General features: G+C 38.7%; 1 protein-coding gene across 2 annotated transcripts in view; it reads left to right on the top strand.

Moving 5' to 3' along the window:
* Positions 1-18,983, top strand: part of wnt3a (wingless-type MMTV integration site family, member 3A) — an 82,362-nt gene extending 63,379 nt beyond the window's left edge. Inside the window, exons 3-5 of one of the 2 annotated variants that reach the window (XM_060916600.1) lie at positions 7,758-8,023; positions 9,865-10,353; positions 12,420-18,983. In XM_060916600.1, coding sequence (XP_060772583.1) covers positions 7,758-8,023; positions 9,865-10,344 — 746 coding nt within the window. In that variant the 3' untranslated portion in view covers positions 10,345-10,353; positions 12,420-18,983. Of the gene's footprint in view, positions 1-7,757; positions 8,024-9,864; positions 12,092-12,419 lie in introns of those variants that run through there. The other variant, XM_060916592.1, reaches the window with a different exon arrangement.
* Positions 18,984-20,498: the final 1,515 nt, after the last annotated feature.

Below are 20,498 nucleotides of genomic sequence, written 5' to 3'. Positions count from 1 at the left end.
GCAGATCTCCTCTAGAGCAGTGATGTTTTGGGGCTGTCACTGGGCAACATGGACTTTCAACTCCCTCCAAAGATTTTCTATGGGGTTGAGATCTGGAGACTGGCTAGGCCACTCCAGGACCTTGAAATGCTTCTTACGAAGCCACTCCTTCGTTGCCTGGGCGGTGTGTTTGGGATCATTGTCATGCTGAAAGACCCAGCCATGTTTCATCTTCAATGCCCTTGCTGATGGAAGGAGGTTTTCACTCAAAATCTCATGATACATGGCCCCATTCATTCTTTCCTTTACACGGATCAGTCGTCCTGGTCCCTTTGCAGAAAAACAGCCCCAAAGCATGATGTTTCCACCCCCATGCTTCACAGTAGGTATGGTGTTCTTTGGATGCAACTCAGCATTCTTTCTCCTCCAAACACGACAAGTTGAGTTTTTACCCAAAAGTTCTATTTTGGTTTCATCTGACCATATGACATTCTCCCAATCCTCTTCTGGATCATCCAAATGCTCTCTAGCAAACTTCAGATGGGCCTGGACATGTACTGGCTTAAGCAGGGGGACACGTCTGGCACTGCAGGATTTGAGTCCCTGGCGGCGTAGTGTGTTACTGATGGTAGTCTTTGTTACTTTGGTCCCAGCTCTCTGTAGGTCATTCACTAGGTCCCCCTGTGTGGTTCTGGGATTTTTGCTCACCGTTCTTGTGATCATTTTGACCCCACGGGGTGAGATCTTGCGTGGAGCCCCAGATCGAGGGAGATTATCAGTGGTCTTGTATGGCTTCCATTTTCTAATAATTGCTCCCACAGTTGATTTCTTCACACCAAGCTGCTTACCTATTGCAGATTCAGTCTTCCCAGCCTGGTGCAGGTCTACAATTTTGTATCTGGTGTCCTTTGACAGCTCTTTGGTCTTGGCCATAGTGGAGTTTGGAGTGTGACTGTTTGAGGTTGTGGACAGGTGTCTTTTATACTGATAACGAGTTCAAACAGGTGCCATTAATACAGGTAACGAGTGGAGGAGAGAGGAGCCTCTTAAAGAAGAAGTTACAGGTCTGTGAGAGCCAGAAATCTTGCTTGTTTGTAGGTGACCAAATACTTATTTTACCGAGGAATTTACCAATTAATTCATTAAAAATCCTACAGTGTGATTTCCTGGATTCTTTCCCCCCATTCTGTCTCTCCTAGTTGAAGTGTACCTATGATGAAAATTACAGGCCTCTCTCATCTTTTTAAGTGGGAGAACTTGCACAATTGGTGGCTGACTAAATACTTTTTTGTCCCACTGTAAATTCGTAATAAAATGTATTAATGACAGAAAGTTGTCAGCACTTAATATGCCAAGATATCAAGAGCTCATTTCAAGTTCTTTCTCTCAGCGGTTTGGCATCAAAGTTGGTTGCAACATCGTTTTCTGCACCTTTAATTTCTCTAACTAGTTCAAACCTGCTGTAGAGAAAGAATGGCTTAATTTATATTTCCACGCGTACACACACACACACATGCACACGCATGCACACGCACACACACACACGTTGCCGTACAAGACCGCACAAGACTTCACTGGATTTATCACAGGTGCTAGCTGCATGCTGGAAAAGATGAAAGCTGGTATCAGCATTAGCGTAGGACTTGGCACACGATATCTGCAGCTCCTGTGTTTCATAACTGATTTTTTATTTTGTCTTAATCAAAACTGCGGTTGTTGTAAGTAAAACATTGTGCCGTTGAGTGAGGAAAGCACAGTGCTGCATGGCGTACTTTAGCCTTGAGCGATGAAGGAGCTGTTTAATCGAGCCTGTGTAATTACAGGTCTGTGGTGCGAGTGTGTTTACCATCATTTAGGAGGATGTGCTTGAGCCTCACTGATTCATCTCTCTGCCATGCTAACACTGCCATGTACGTACACTCACAGGTTTACAAGCTAACTGCAGGTAATATTAGTGTGAATATAATAAATTCCTCATAAGATAAACTTTTAATCTAATATGGGGTTGTTTATTCCATCATAACTGTGGAGAATATTACAAATGTTCACGTGATCAAACCAACCATTTTACTCATCACACTTTACTACTGACTACCATTTTACTCATCACGCTTTACTACTGACTACCATTTTACTCATCACGCTTTACTACTGACTACCATTTTACTCATCACACTTTACTACTGATTACCATTTTACTCATCACGCTTTACTACTGACTACCATTTTACTCATCACACTTTACTACTGACTACCATTTTACTCACCACGCTTTACTACTGATTACCATTTTACTCATCACGCTTTACTACTGACTACCATTTTACTCATCACGCTTTACTACTGACTACCATTTTACTCATCACACTTTACTACTGACTACCATTTTACTCATCACGCTTTACTACTGACTACCATTTTACTGAACACACTTTACTACTGACTACCATTTTACTCATCACACTTTACTACTGATTACCATTTTACTCATCACGCTTTACTACTGACTACCATTTTACTCATCACGCTTTACTACTGACTACCATTTTACTCATCACGCTTTACTTCTGACTACCATTTTACTGAACACACTTTACTACTGACTACCATTTTACTCATCACACTTTACTACTGATTACCATTTTACTCATCACGCTTTACTACTGACTACCATTTTACTCATCACGCTTTACTACTGACTACCATTTTACTGAACACACTTTACTACTGACTACCATTTTACTCATCACACTTTACTACTGATTACCATTTTACTCATCACGCTTTACTACTGACTACCATTTTACTCATCACACTTTACTACTGACTACCATTTTACTGAACACACTTTACTACTGACTACCACTTTACTCATCACGCTTTACTACTGACTACCATTTTACTCATCACGCTTTAATACTGACTACCATTTTACTCATCACACTTTACTACTGACTACCATTTTACTGAACACACTTTACTACTGACTACCACTTTACTCATCACACTTTACTACTGACTACCATTTTACTCATCACACTTTACTACTGACTACCATTTTACTCATCACGCTTTACTACTGACTACCATTTTACTGAACACACTTTACTACTGACTACCATTTTACTCATCACACTTTACTACTGATTACCATTTTACTCATCACACTTTACTACTGACTACCATTTTACTCATCACGCTTTACTACTGACTACCATTTTACTGAACACACTTTACTACTGACTACCATTTTACTCATCACACTTTACTACTGATTACCATTTTACTCATCACGCTTTACTACTGACTGCCATTTTACTCATCATGCTTTACCACTGACTACCATTTTACTGAACACACTTTACTACTGACTACCACTTTACTCATCACGCTTTACTACTGACTACCATTTTACTCATCACGCTTTAATACTGACTACCATTTTACTGAACACACTTTACTACTGACTACCATTTTACTGAACACACTTAACTACTGACTACCACTTTACTCATCACACTTTACTACTGACTACCATTTTACTCATCATGCTTTAATACTTACTACCATTTTACTGAACACACTTTACTACTGACTACCATTTTACTCATCAAGCTTTACTACTGGCTACCATTTAACTCATCACACTTTACTACTGGCTACCATTTAACTCATCACACTTTACTACTGACTACCATTTTACTAATGACTACCATTTTACTCACCACGCTTTACTACTGACTACCATTTTACTCATCACGCTTTACTACTGGCTACCATTTAACTCATCACACTTTACTACTGGCTACCATTTAACTCATCACACTTTACTACTGACTACCATTTTACTAATGACTACCATTTTACTCACCACGCTTTACTACTGACTACCATTTTACTCATCACGCTTTACTACTGACTACCATTTTACTCACCACGCTTTACTACTGACTACCATTTTACTCACCACGCTTTACTACTGACTACCATTTTACTCACCACACTTTACTACTGACTACCATTTTACTCATCACGCTTTACTACTGACTACCATTTTACTCACCATGCTTTATTACTGACTACCATTTTACTCACCACACTTTACTACTGACTACCATTTTACTCACCACACTTTACTACTGACTAGCATTTAGCTTATCACACTTTACAACTGACTACCATTTAACTCATCACGCTTTACTCTGATTACAATTTTATTCATAATGCTTTACTACTGACTACCATTTTACTCAACACGCTTTACTACTGACTACCAGTTAACTCATCACACTTTACTACTGATTACAATTTTACTCATAATGCTTTACTACTGACTACCATTTTACTGAACACACTTTACTACTGACTACCATTTTACTCATCACGCTTTACTACTGACTACCATTTTACTCATCATGCTTTACCACTGACTACCATTTTACTGAACACACTTTACTACTGACTACCATTTTACTCATAATGCTTTACTACTGACTACCATTTTACTCATCACACTTTACTACTGACTACCATTTTACTCATCACACTTTACTACTGACTACCATTTAGCTCATCACACTTTACTACTGGCTACCATTTTACTCATCACACTTTACTACTGGCTACCATTTAACCGATCACACTTTACTACTGACTACCATTTTACTCATCACACTTTACTACTGGCTACCATTTTACTCACCATGCTTTATTACTGACTACCATTTTACTCACCACACTTTACTACTGACTACCATTTTACTCATCACGCTTTACTACTGACTACCATTTTACTCACCATGCTTTATTACTGACTACCATTTTACTCACCACACTTTACTACTGACTACCATTTTACTCACCACACTTTACTACTGACTAGCATTTAGCTTATCACACTTTACAACTGACTACCATTTAACTCATCACGCTTTACTCTGATTACAATTTTATTCATAATGCTTTACTACTGACTACCATTTTACTCAACACGCTTTACTACTGACTACCAGTTAACTCATCACACTTTACTACTGATTACAATTTTACTCATAATGCTTTACTACTGACTACCATTTTACTGAACACACTTTACTACTGACTACCATTTTACTCATCACGCTTTACTACTGACTACCATTTTACTCATCATGCTTTACCACTGACTACCATTTTACTGAACACACTTTACTACTGACTACCATTTTACTCATAATGCTTTACTACTGACTACCATTTTACTCATCACACTTTACTACTGACTACCATTTTACTCATCACACTTTACTACTGACTACCATTTAGCTCATCACACTTTACTACTGGCTACCATTTTACTCATCACACTTTACTACTGGCTACCATTTAACTCATCACACTTTACTACTGACTACCATTTTACTCATCACACTTTACTACTGGCTACCATTTAACTCATCACACTTTACTATTGACTACCATTTTACTAATGACTACCATTTAACTCACCACGCTTTACTACTGACTACCATTTTACTCATCACACTTTACTACTGACTACCATTTTACTCATCACACTTTACTACTGACTACCATTTTACTCATCACGCTTTACTACTGACTACCATTTCACTCATCACGCTTTACTACTGACTACCATTTTACTCATCACGCTTTACTACTGACTACCATTTTACTCATCATGCTTTACTACTGACTACCATTTTACTGAACACACTTTACTACTGACTACCATTTTACTCATAATGCTTTACTACTGACTACCATTTTACTCATCACACTTTACTACTGACTACCATTTTACTCATCATGCTTTACTACTGACTACCATTTCGCTCATCACACTTTACTACTGACTTCCATTTTACTACTGACTACCATTTTACCACTGACTAACATTTTACTCACCACACTTTACTACTGACTACCATTTTACTACTGACTAACATTTTACTCACCACACTTTACTACTGACTACCATTTTACTCACCATGCTTTACTACTAACATTTTACTCACCACGCTTTACTACTGACTACCATTTTACTCACCACGCTTTACTACTAACATTTTACTCACCATGCTTTACTACTGACTACCATTTTACTCACCACACTTTACTACTGACTACCATTTAGCTTATCACACTTTACAACTGACTACCATTTAACTCATCACGCTTTACTACTGATTACAGTTGTATTCATCATGCTTTACTACTGACTACCATTTTACTCATCACTCTTTACTACTGACTACCATTTAACTCATCACGCTTTACTACTGATTACAATTTTACTCATAATGCTTTACTACTGACTACCATTTTACTGAACACACTTTACTACTGACTACCATTTTACTCATCACGCTTTACTACTGACTACCATTTTACTCATCACGCTTTACTACTGACTACCATTTCACTCATCACGCTTTACTACTGACTACCATTTTACTCATCACGCTTTACTACTGACTACCATTTTACTCATCATGCTTTACTACTGACTACCATTTTACTGAACACACTTTACTACTGACTACCATTTTACTCATAATGCTTTACTACTGACTACCATTTTACTCATCACACTTTACTACTGACTACCATTTTACTCATCATGCTTTACTACTGACTACCATTTCGCTCATCACACTTTACTACTGACTACCATTTTACTACTGACTATCATTTTACCACTGACTAACACTTTACTCACCACACTTTACTACTGACTACCATTTTACTACTGACTAACATTTTACTCACCACACTTTACTACTGACTACCATTTTACTCACCATGCTTTACTACTAACATTTTACTCACCACGCTTTACTACTGACTACCATTTTACTCACCACGCTTTACTACTAACATTTTACTCACCACGCTTTACTACTGACTACCATTTTACTCACCACACTTTACTACTGACTACCATTTAGCTTATCACACTTTACAACTGACTACCATTTAACTCATCACGCTTTACTACTGATTACAGTTGTATTCATCATGCTTTACTACTGACTACCATTTTACTCATCACTCTTTACTACTGACTACCATTTAACTCATCACGCTTTACTACTGATTACAATTTTACTCATAATGCTTTACTACTGACTACCATTTTACTGAACACACTTTACTACTGACTACCATTTTACTCATCACGCTTTACTACTGACTACCATTTAGCTCATCACACTTTACTACTGACTACCATTTTACTACTGACTACCATTTTACTCATCACTCTTTACTACTGACTACCATTTTACTACTGACTACCATTTTACTCATCACGCTTTACTACTGACTACCACTTTACTCATCACGCTTTTCTACTGACTACCATTTTACTCATCACGCTTTACTACTGACTACCATTTAGCTCATCACACTTTCCTAGACTACCATTTATTCATCACCCTTTAATACTAACTACCATTTCACTCACCACGCTTTACTACTGGCTACCATTTTACTCATCAAAACTTGACACATAATTTCCTCTTTTTTAATGTCTCGTTTGTCTGCTAAACTTTCTGCTATTTTGCAGCACTAATTTCACATTCATCATCAAATTGTTCTACAAACTTGCCAAAGCTTTCTGCCTAATATACTGCTATCCCATGCTTATCTTCCAATCTGCTGCTTCTTACATTTTTCTTCTGTTTTATTATAAGTTGGCATTTATTCCAGGTAATTTTCTGCTGGCAATGTTATGCTTGGCTAATTTTTTTGTTCCACTTTATTTTGTTCCACAGCCACGAGAGAAGCTGCATTCGTTCATGCCATCGCATCTGCAGGAATAGCATTTGCCGTGACTCGAGGGTGTGCTGATGGTTCAGCTACTATCTGTGGCTGTGATATGATGCATAAAGGTCCCCCGGGGGAGGGGTGGAAGTGGGGCGGCTGCAGTGAGGATGTTCACTTCGGAATCATGGTGTCACGAGAATTTGCTGATGCACGCGAGAACCGACCTGATGCCCGATCTGCCATGAACCGCCACAACAATGAGGCTGGCAGGATCGTGAGTGTTTACAGTTAAAATAAACACTACTGCTGATTATTATTTACTGAAAATTTTACCATTTTACTGAACACTTTACTGCTGGATACCATTTTACTAACAAACTTTACTCCTGACTTCCATTCTACTGAACACTTTACAACTGAATGCCATTTTACCGAACACTACTGCTGAATACCATTTTACTGAACACTTTACTACTGAATACCATTTTACCGAACACTACTGCTGAATACCATTTTACTGAACACTTTACTACTGAATGCCATTTTACCGAACACTACTGCTGAATACCATTTTACTGAACACTTTACTACTGAATACCATTTTACTGAACACTTTACTACTCAATACCATTTTACCGAACACTACTGCTGAATACCATTTTACTGAACACTTTACTACTGAATACCATTTTACAGAACACTACTGCTGAATACCATTTTACTGAACACTTTACTACTGAATACCATTTTACAGAACACTACTGCTGAATACCATTTTACTGAACACTTTACTACTGAATACCATTTTACTAAACACTATTGCTGAATACCATTTTACTGAACACTACTGCTGAATACCATTTTACCGAACGCTACTGCTGAATACCATTTTACTGAACACTTTACTACTGAATACCATTTTACTGAACACTTTACTACTGAATGCCATTTTACCAAACACTACTGCTGAATACCATTTTACTGAACACTTTACTACTGAATACCATTTTACAGAACACTACTGCTGAATACCATTTAACGATCACTACTGCTGAATACCATTTTACTGAGCACTTTACTCCTGACATCCATTCTACTGAGCACTTTATTACTGAATACTATTTTACTGAACACTTTACTGCTGAACACTATTTTGCTAATGCACTTTACTCCTGACATCCATTCTACTGAACACTTTACTACTGACATCCATTCTACTGAACATTTTATTACTGAATATCATTTTACTAAATGCTTTACTGCTTAACGCCATTTTGCTAACATCCTTTACTCCTGACTTCCATTCTACTGAACACTTTACAACTAAATACCCATCCATCCATTATCTCTAGCCGCTTTATCCTTCTACAGGGTTGCAGGCAAGCTGGAGCCTATCCCAGCTGACTACGGGCGAAAGGCGGGGTACACCCTGGACAAGTCGCCAGGTCATCACAGGGCTGACACATAGACACAGACAACCATTCACACTCACATTCACACCTACGCTCAATTTAGAGTCACCAGTTAACCTAACCTGCATGTCTTTGGACTGTGGGGGAAACCGGAGCACCCGGAGGAAACCCACGCGGACACGGGGAGAACATGCAAACTCCGCACAGAAAGGCCCTCGCCGGCCACGGGACTCGAACCCGGACCTTCTTGCTGTGAGGCGACAGCGCTAACCACTACACCACCGTGCCGACTAACATTTTTATTGAATTTACTTTTCTACTGACTACAATTTTACTGAATTTACTTTACAACTGACCATCATTTTACTCATCACTTTATGCCAATATACTGAATATACTTTACTGTGGAATATACTGTACTACTGACATTTTATTGAATTTACTTCAATACAAACTATAATTTTACTGAATAATATTTACTACTGACTTCAGTTTTACTGAATTTACTTCACTACTGTCTACCATTTTACTGAATATACCTTACTATGGATTGCCACTTGATTCAACACATAGTACCACATAGTACTATTAAATACCATTTATCTGGACACACCTCACTTGCCTACCACTATAGTTCCCCTGTTTTATCCTGTAAACAGGACTTTAGTAAAGCTAACCTCACTGCTCTCTCATGTTTCCACAGTCCATCAGCGAGCACATGTACCTGAAGTGTAAGTGTCACGGATTGTCCGGAAGCTGCGAGGTGAAGACGTGCTGGTTCTCACAGCCAGACTTTCGCAAAATTGGTGACTACATGAAGGACAAATACGATAGCGCCTCTGAGATGGTGGTGGAGAAACACAGAGAGTCTCGAGGCTGGGTTGAAACTCTGCGGCCCAAATATGCCTTCTTTAAGCCACCCACGGAAACAGACCTCGTCTACTATGAAAGTTCACCCAATTTCTGTGAGCCAAACACAGAGACGGGTTCATTTGGGACGCGAGATCGCACGTGTAACCTGACGTCACATGGCATCGATGGCTGCGAGCTGCTTTGCTGTGGCCGAGGACACAATACGAGGACAGAGGAACGCAAAGAGAAATGTCACTGTGTCTTCCACTGGTGCTGCTATGTCCGCTGTCAGGAGTGTATGCGTGTCTACGATGTCCACACCTGCAAATAACTTGGACTGGTACAGATAAAATAGGTTTCCTTATTAACCTGCTAACATATCACTTTAAAACAGGGTCTGTCCTGACTTTGCTGAGTGACAAGGCTTTTATTTATTTCTGCATGCCAAACATAAATTATTGATGATAAAATTTGGTTGCTGAGCTGCATTTAAAGCAAATATATATTATTTGATATACACACACCTGTGAGCACATCACAATAACTGAAATGTGTATTAATAGACCAATGGAAGTGTTAACTATCATGTTGCTTAGTAACCAATGCTTACTGCTAACAGATTGCAACGCATGGAGGAAGAATTGCAAAAATTATTAATAATAGATTCAGTTATTTAATTGAACAATGAAATTTATCATATTGCTTTTATTGTGCAGGTAAGGGGGATTTACTCCACTTCACATCGTACCTAAGACCTGAGGTACCCAAGACCCTTACCTGTGATAAAATCACCATAGCACACACCCTGTTCTTTCTTATTGCTTCATTTTAATTATACAACCCCAGTTCCAAACAACTTGGGACACTGTGAAAAACATAATTAAAAACAGAATGTGAAGATTTGCAAATCATGGAAACCCTATATTTCATTGAAACTAGTACAAAGACAACATATCAAATGTTGAAATGGTGAAATTTTGTTGTTTTTTGAAAAATATTTGCTCATTTTGAATTTGATGCCAGCAACACATTTCAGAAAAGTTGGGACAGGGGCAACAAAAAACTGAAAAATTTGTGTAACATTAAAAAAAAACTAATTCAGTTAATTGTCAACAGGCCAGTAACATGATTGGGTATAAAAAGAGCCTCCCAGAGGGGCGGGGTTCACCACTCTGTGAACGACTGCGTCTGCAAACAGTGCAACAATTTAAGAATAACCTTCCTCAGTGTAAAACTGCACACAATTTGTGGATCACATCATCTATGGTCCATAACATCATTAAAAGATTCAGAGAATCTGGAGAAATCTCTGTATGCAAGAGACAAGGCTGAAAACTGACAATGGATGCCTGTGACCTTCAGGCCCTCAGGAGACACTGCATTAAAAGCAGACACATGTCTGTAAATGGAAATCACTGTATGGGCTCAGGAACACTTCAGAAAACCATCGTCTGTGAAAACACTTCATTACTGCATCCACAAACGCAAGTTAAAACCAGATATAAACAATATCCAGAAACACCGCCATCTTCTCTGGGCCCGAGCTCTTTTACGATGGACTGGGCAAAGTGGAAAACTGTCCCGAGGTCTGACGAATCAAAAGTAGAAATTATTTTTAGAAATCATGGACACCACGTCCTCTGGGCTAAAAAAAAAGAGAGGGACCATCCATCCAGGTTGAATGATGTATACAGGTTTGGGAGCAATATGCTGCCATCCAGACGATGTCTTGTTCAGGAAAGGCCTTGCTTATTTCAGTAAGACAATACCAAACTGCTTTCTGCATGTATTACGGTACAACTATATGGCTCCATAGTAAAAGAGTGCAGGTGCTAAACTGGCTTGCCTGCAGTCCAGACCTGTTTCCCATTTAAAACATTTGGCACATTATGCAATGCAAAATACAACAAAGGAGACCCAAACTGTTGAGCAACTGAAATTGTACATCAGGCAAGAATGGGACAACATTTCTCTTTCAAAACTGCAGCAATTGGCCTCCTCAGTTCCCAAACATTTACAGAGTGTTGTTAAAAGTAGAGGTGATGCAACACAGCAGTAAACACGCCCCTGTCCCAACTTTTCTGAAACATGTTGCTGACATCAAATTCAAAATGAGCATATATTTTTCAAAAAACAATAAAATTTCTCAGTTTCCACATCTGATATGTTGTCTTCTGTTTTTATTTAGTTTTGCATAGCATCCCACTTTCTTTGGAATTTGGGTTGTACAATATAATACTTAAGTTAGTTAGCTAAATAAAGCTGCCATTAATATAACTGAGCTAACTAGCTAAATGCCCTTGTTAACCCTGAAATTCTTGTCACTTTGCAAAATCAGGACCTCTGGAATCCTGAGGAGCACAAAAAGGTGGTTCCCCCAACTGAATTGTGTCATCCTTCTTTCAGGAGGAACTATCCCTTTGGATTTAAGTTGAAATATCAAGTAACAATCTTCCAAAAACAACCTGCATCATCATTCCCTTAAGTAGCGGATTAAAGGGAAAGGTCATAACAGAGGTCGTTGTAGATCCTGCACTGAAAAAAGGGGGTGTTGTCTTATTACCCACTACTGAACAGTCAGCTTCTTTCAGAGACATTAAAAGACCTGACATGACAAAGGGACCCACTTGAAAAGGGTCTCACGTTCCCTTCTCAAAGGGTCTGTTGCACCATTGTGAGGACGTTTCACTCATTTAGCTCTCAAAGGGATGATTCGTAACCTGACTTCGGGGGGGTGACTCGAGATCTTGCATCTCTGGAGACTTCAGCGATCGCGGCTGGAATAAAACAGAGGCTTTGTTGTGGCACGTGGCACCTACTGTACCATTTATTCCCCCAGTGACACATTAGCTTTAGCCTCTTTGCTAAGAATTTTAAGCAGTCATTAGTGCCACACTGAATTCTTAGAAAAGATGGATGTTTTTATTTTCTATACTAAGCGCCATTTTAAATGCGCATGCATGTGTGAAAGAGGTTTATTATGAGCACTCAGCTATTAGCACTCCAGTGTTCTCATTTCAGCATTAGCCTTTAATACGATTTAAAAAAAAAATGGCTCCAATTTAATTTAATAGCTATATCAAATGTTTTATGGCGGAAAAGTCATTTCTGTGTTTTGTGTCGGTGTGTAAAAGAGGTTTATAGTGACATTTAGCATGATTACTGCTCATTTCTAGCAGCATTAGCATCATTTGCTGCTAGCGACGTAAAGATAGCATAACTGCTGACGCCGTATAATAATTAGAAGATATTAGTGTCGTGTTTAATTCGTTGTGGCACTACGAAATATTTTTGAGTTAAAAAAGAGATGTGTGTGTGTGTGTGTGTGTGTGTGTGTGTGTAAAAACAATTATTCTTGGTGACAAATATTTTTATATATATATTTTTGATAGAAAATGCTTTATTGTGTGTGTGTGTGTGTGTGTGTGTGTGTGTGTGTGTGTGTGTGTGTGTGTGAGAGAGAGAGAGGTTTTGTATTAGCACTACTAGCATAAGCATTAACGTTTATCCGTGTGATATTTAATTTGTAGAAGTTCTGACAAATATGTCGTGATAAAATGTAGTGTGTGTGTGTGTGTGTGTGTGTGTGTGTGTGTGTGTGTGTGTGTGTGTGATTAAAAAGGGCGACTAACTGAAAGCAGGATATAATCTGAGGAGATGGTTAATGAGTTACTAATTTGGTTATGAGTGCACAGTCGTGCCTGAGCAAGCGTTACATATTTCTGAATTTCTCTGAATTCACTTGTTTGCTTTATGAATCATAACTGGGCTTCGTCTCTTCGTCTCTCAATGTCACCATTCTGTCCTTGTTGAATGTTTCCGTCAAGGTGTTCTTTTGCTACTTATAATCTCTTATAACAGGAAACTGTTCGGGGAATTTTTTTTCTGAAGATAAAAAAAAATAAATTAAGTTTGTTAGCTATTAGCATTAGAGAATTAGCACGTCACATAGGCACTAGCATTGTACATCGAGTCCGCTTCGTTTTTGCGTAACAGTATTAGCAAAATTTAAAAGGGCTGCTTTCTGGAATCAGTTGAACACTGGACCAAACATGTCACTATAGAAACACTGGAACTGGAGTCTGTACAGATGTGCTAGCAATGCTAACTTTTTTGCTAACTAGTTCTGAGTGGGTTCTCTTTCATCCGGACGAGTTCGGAGTCGGTGACTTCAGTATTTCTGTAAGGAAAATTCCTGGTGTTCAGAGTCAGGTTACGCAGCTGCTTCAGAGGATTTTCTGATCTCCATATTCAGATTATTCACATCACCTGTGTGTAGTTCTCACCTCAAGGTTCCCAGACTTTCCTTGGCCGGAATCGTCCGAATTTCTACAGCGTTTTTCATTAGTGTCTAAACCACTACCTTTAAACACAAACACTCTGCTTTAACCTGAAAAAAAAACCCAGTCCTGTGCAAAAGTCTTAGGCTACATCCACACGACAACGGCAACGAGATTTTTTTTTTAGCGGGTAAAAAAAATATCGCGTCCACATGGGCAACGGATCAGTAAAATATCAGGTACATATGGCAACGCAACGCTTGCTGAAAATGATGCAATACACATGCCACACCTCTATGTGCGCTGTAAGACGGTCCCATCGGAGACACCAGAACAATAGAAGAAGTAGGACGCATGCGCATAAACCCCTTCTTCTACCTGGCGTGAAGCACTCACAGGAACAAACACACAACAACAACAAGAAGATGGCTGCGACTACGTGAGGAAATTGTGCCTTCTGTGTGTACAAATTAGTTTTATTAGTGTGCATAGTTTTATATAACTTAATTTTCTTATTGTGTGTGAACATTTTGAAAAGCAGTCTTATCCAATAAAAAAAAAAGAAATTCAAGAAATGGTTCAGTTACTTGTTTATTTAAAAGAAAAGCTGTTGTTGTTACGAATGATGCGCGCGAGAGTGCTGCTTGTTCTAGTCATGTGGTTGTGACGTCATCGTAAACAAATCTGTTCTACTCATCCAGACGACTTCGCAACAGCGCCGTTGCCAGATTTTTCCACTCTGGAACCCGTTCTCAAAAAATATCGTTTTGGGGCACCCAAAAACGCCGGTGCCGTGTGGACGCCAGGCCAAAACGATGAACAATTTTATTGGATTCACCTGAATCCGTTGCCGTGTGGACAGGGCCTGAGTCCCCCTATTTTTTTCCATACAAACTTTGTTATAGATTTCTACTTTATGACGGCTACGTTATCGAGTCCAAACGTTTGGGTTTTTTCCAGCACAAAATTAAATGTTACAGAAAAAAAGTTTGTATCTGAGCAGCGTATTCCACAAGAGAGCACTTTTCAGATGAAAAAAGAAAACATAATGAAGGCTGCTGGGTTTTGGTGTAAAATGAAGACGTGAGTGTGACAGTCAAAGTGTCCAGAAGAACTGTGGCTGGTTCTGGAAGACGCTCAGGAAAACCTACAGATCATTTCCGCATAAAACTGACCTCACTGGACGTGTAAACAGCAAAGGGTCGTCTCACACCAAATATTGACTTTGTTTCATTTATTATGGGGAACTGATTACTGTTTATCGGCATTTTTTTAATGTTGAAACATTTCATTTCATTATTTTTAAGCCATTTTTTTTTGTCTGCAGCATTTCTTTCTGTACATGTGCCTAAGACTTTTGCACAGGACTAATATCGGGATAGAAAATATGGACTTCAGAAAGAAATAGTTTTTTTTTCCTTTCACATGTACTAGAATGTAACACAAAAGCAAGAGATAATTAAAAAATGAAAAATACTATGATGAGTGAGAAAATTTTGCAAGTGTTGAAATAAAACTAATAGGAGTTTTGTATTTCACCAGTAGATCACTCTATGAATCATCCTCGCTGTAATGATCACATTGATCACTGGTTTAATTGAACAAAATGTTCCACAGTCATCATTCAGCAGCACAGAGAATAGCACTTGATCCAGTGCAGAGTAATATTTTACATTTTACCTGGGGGAGCCATGGGCTAATGGTTAGAGAAGCAGCTTTGGGACCAAAAGGTTGCTGGTTTAATTCCCTGGACCAGCAGGAATGGCTGAAGTGCCCTTGAGCAAGGCACCTAACTGCCCCCCAGGCTGCTCTGGGTACACTGTACAGTACATCGCTCTGGATAAGAGCATCTGCTCAATACCTGTAATATAATGTACAGCGCCCTCCACAATTATTGGCACCCCTCGTTAAGATATGTTCTTAGACTTCTAATAAATTCATTTTTTTTAAATAATATAGGACAACAATGCAAAAAAAAAAAAAAGAGAAAAATCCAACCTTTAATTCAAGTGCATTTATTCAGTGGGAAAAAAAATCCCACATTAAGAAATAATTCTTTTACATGAAATCATGTGTGCCACAATTATTGGCACCCCTGATGTTAATACTTTGTACAACTCCCTTTTGCCAACAAGACAGCACTTAATATTCTCCTATAAAACATTTCACAAGATGGGAGAATACAGAGAGAGGGATCTTCGACCATTCATCTTTGCACAATCTCTCTAAATCATCCCGAGTCCTGGGTCCTCTCCTATGCACTCTCCTCTTCAGCTCACCCCACAGGTTTTCAATTGGGTTGAGGTCTGGGGACTGAGATGGCCATGGGAGGAGCTTGATTTTGTGTCTGGTGAACCATTTGGCCACATGTTTAGGGTCATTATCTTGCTGAAAGACCCAGTGATGACCCATCTTCAGCTTTCGGGCAGAGGCCACCAGAATTTGATTTAAAATGTCCTGGTATTTCAAAGAGTTCATGATGCCATGCACCCTAACAAGGTTCCCGGGGCCTTTGGAAGAGAAACAGGCCCACAGCATCACCGATCCTCCCCCATACTTCACAGTGGGCATGAGGTGCTTTTCCGCATACTCATCTTTTGTGATGTATTAGAGTGTTTGTTGCCAAAAAGCTCTATCTTGGTCTCATCTGACCAAAGCACACGGTCCCAGTTGAAGTCCCAGTACTGCTTAGCAAACTCCAGATGTTTACGTTTATGCTTGTAAGTGAGAAAAGGCTTTTTCCGTGCATGCCTCCCAAACAGCTTGTTGGCATGTAGATAGCGCCTGATGGTTGTTATGGAGACTTTGTGACCCCAAGATGCTACTCTTTGATGCAATTCTCTAACAGTGAGCTTTGGAGAACTTTTTACTTCTCTTACCATCCTCCTCACTGTGCGTGGTGGCAAGATAAACTTGCATGCTCGTCCAGGCTTGTTTGCCACTGTTCCAGTTGTTTTAAACTTCTTGATGATTCCTCTGACTGTAGATATGGGCCGGTGTAGGCGAGCGGCTATTTTCTTGTAGCCATTGCCTGACTTATGAAGGTCGACACACATCTGCCTTACTTGAATGGTGTGTTCTCTTGTCTTTCCCATGTTGAAGAGTGGATAAGAGAAATAGGCCTCTGTGTCACATCATATTTATACCCCAGGGAAACAGGATGTGATGAATTAAAGGTTCCTAGATACTCTGATCAACTTTATAAACTACAGTAGAAATGACAGAAATGCTTCAATTACATTTTATTTTCTAGGAATTGTTATGGGTGCCATTTTTCTACAATTTTCAGTGTGAGATTATGCTTCTGCAATAAAAATTGAATTTATTTTAAAGCTTTTAATACATCTTAACCAGGGGTGCCAATAATTGTGGAGGGCGCTGTAAATATCCTGCTCTGACTGTTAACACTGTAACATTTTTGTGAGATGTAAATGATTTTATCACACCTTTAATTCACTCTTTGGATTGGTCGTATGGTTAGGATCAAGAATAACTGAGACACGCCTCTGTTTTAGACAAACTCCGCCCTGCACGAGTAACTCTAATGTACGAAGGTATCTCACAAAGTTCTCGGCCTCACCCGGAAACAGGAAGCGTGTGTAACTCCATTTTGGGGCGTAACTGTATACTATAAAGCTTTATATCGCTGTTTACAAAAACTAAACTGAAAGAAGCAATCACAGAAAAAAGGAGAGGAAAGAAAGCCTCAAGCCAGCGTGCTGTAGCTGCAGGACAATGCGCCATCCACACAGCACAGGAGACAGGGCCAGGAGCAGCCGAATGTGGCTTTGAACTGTTGCCTTGTTCGCCTTATTTATCCGACCCGGCACCGTCTAACTCCGATCTGTTACCCAAACTGAAATTCCACTCGCATGGTCGCCATTTTCAGAGTGATGAAGTCATCCATGCTGTTGAGGAGGATCTGGAGGCTCAAGATGTGACCTTCTATGAAGGGATAGCGAAACATGAACATCAGTGGACCAAGTGCGTTGAAGTTAAAGGAGACTATGTTGAAAAATAACACAAGAACAATCTTTTTCCTGTGACGTTTTCTAGGCGAGGCCGAGAACTTTGCTGAACTCCGTCCTAACCTCGTGTCTGAATGCGAAATTTCAGTATTAAATCCTCACTGCGTGTTTAACTCAACTCTGAATACTTCACTCTCTCATCCCACATGCCCAAGCCAATTAACTTAGCCAAGCGTGTTAGCACTGACCCAGGACAAGCAGCAGCAGGGCCACGCCCACTTATCTTTCAATATTCTACTCATCTGGATGCTGCTAATAGGTTTTACTGTGTATTATATTCAAACCTAGAGGTGTGTGTGTGTGAGAAATCTCTTCTTTCTGTGAAAGACTGTGTGTAGATATAGTTATGAACTAAAATGTGAAGTTTTCTTCTACTAATGGGCCATGATGTTCATTTTAAACGTTAACATGAAAAAATAAAATAAATAAATAAAATCAGTGTGTTTAAATGGATTTTTCATCATGTTCTGTTCTTGAATTATTATTATTATTATTATTATTATTATTATTATTATTATAGATTAAAGTACCTGTGATAATATCTGTATTTTTATAATTGCCGTCTTTCACATACGTAGATGATTACTGATACTTCTTGATGACATTTGCAAATTAATTGAATTAATTGCAATAAAATTAATTGAACTGAAATGTAAAAATTGCATAGTGGTTTGATGTGAATATAGAAATGGATCTTTACTTTATATTTGGATTATTATTATTATTATTATTATTATTATTATTCTATCCACATTCACTGGATATGAACAATCGCACGCTCTGATTGGCTACTCTACTACTAGGATATTAGCTCATATCCCATGAGTAGAGAAAAACAAAATGGCGGAGCGTGTTGCTGAACCAACCGAGGATGAAGTAAAAACTCTACTTGAAAACAAAACCCCCCAAAAAAGCAACAAAATATGGAATAAAAGTATTTGACGTTAAGAACGCATTTTTTTCCCAAGAATTATTATTATCGCATTTTTCACAAATTGCTCCTGTCGGGTCGCCGGTTTGTTTACATTCTAAGTGGAAATGATTTTGTCGGACGTTTTGTGTAAATTTTTAACTGATCGAATTTGCAAAAAATAAAAATAAAAATGCTCTGTTTCTCAAAATCCAGTGAATGTGGAGAGAATAAAACAGTTATTCCACTCAATCTCGTCGTACATGGATTATGGACAACTCGGTGCTACACACCTCATCAGCTATCAGCTCATGTACGACTTGATTTTGTGGAATAACTGTTAATTATTGTTTCTTGTGCAGAGTTCATTCTGGGATTTTATATAAACTAAATGAATAATGTTGCTGTCACACTGAATTCTCATTTTCTTGTGCTTTCATTTCTGTGGTTGTAAATTCCAACGTTTTGTACGAAGCAGTCCTGTGTTTATCGATTTGAGGGCTTTGAGTCCAAGGATTGTTGTTGTTGTTGTTGTTGTTTATTTATTACAGTATAAATGTGTAAATTAGGAAGCGTGTATGTGTTTAAGGTAGAAGAGTAGTGTGTGGTATTTACCTCTGTGTTTCCTGCTGACTCTCCTCCTTCTCCTCCTGTTTCTCTAGTCTAAGACGTGCCGTGTCCTGCTGTGTGTTGTCAGTGATCACTATTAACCCCATAACTCAATAAATTTACACTGAAAATCAAAACATCACAATGTCTCCATTTGATTCATCTGCACACGGACAGAAGGAAACCATTTAATCCACGGGTTTGGGTGAATCAGTAATTAACTACAAATCTGGAGCTAATGAGATGATTACTGTAACTATAATGGTGTGAGATGAGATTTATTTTTGTGTAACTGGTTTGGTGAATGATCTAATTTTCCTACAACCCTGATTCCAAAAAAGTTGGGACAAAGTACAAATTGTAAATAAAAACGGAATGCAATAATTTACAAATCTCAAAAACTGATATTGTATTCATAATAGAACATAGAGAACATATCAAATGTCAAAAGTGAGACATTTTGAAATTTCATGCCAAATATTGGCTCATTTGAAATTTCATGACAGCAACACATCTCAAAAAAGTTGGGACAGGGGCAATAAGAGGCTGGAAAAGTTAAAGGTACAAAAAAGGAACAGCTGGAGGACCAAACTGCAACTCATTAGGTCAATTGGCAATAGGTCATTAACATGACTGGGTATAAAAAGAGCATCTTGGA

Source organism: Neoarius graeffei, chromosome 1 (assembly GCF_027579695.1).
Source record: "Neoarius graeffei isolate fNeoGra1 chromosome 1, fNeoGra1.pri, whole genome shotgun sequence".
Lineage (NCBI taxonomy): Eukaryota > Metazoa > Chordata > Actinopteri > Siluriformes > Ariidae > Neoarius > Neoarius graeffei.
This window is presented reverse-complemented; position numbering and strand designations above follow the sequence as displayed.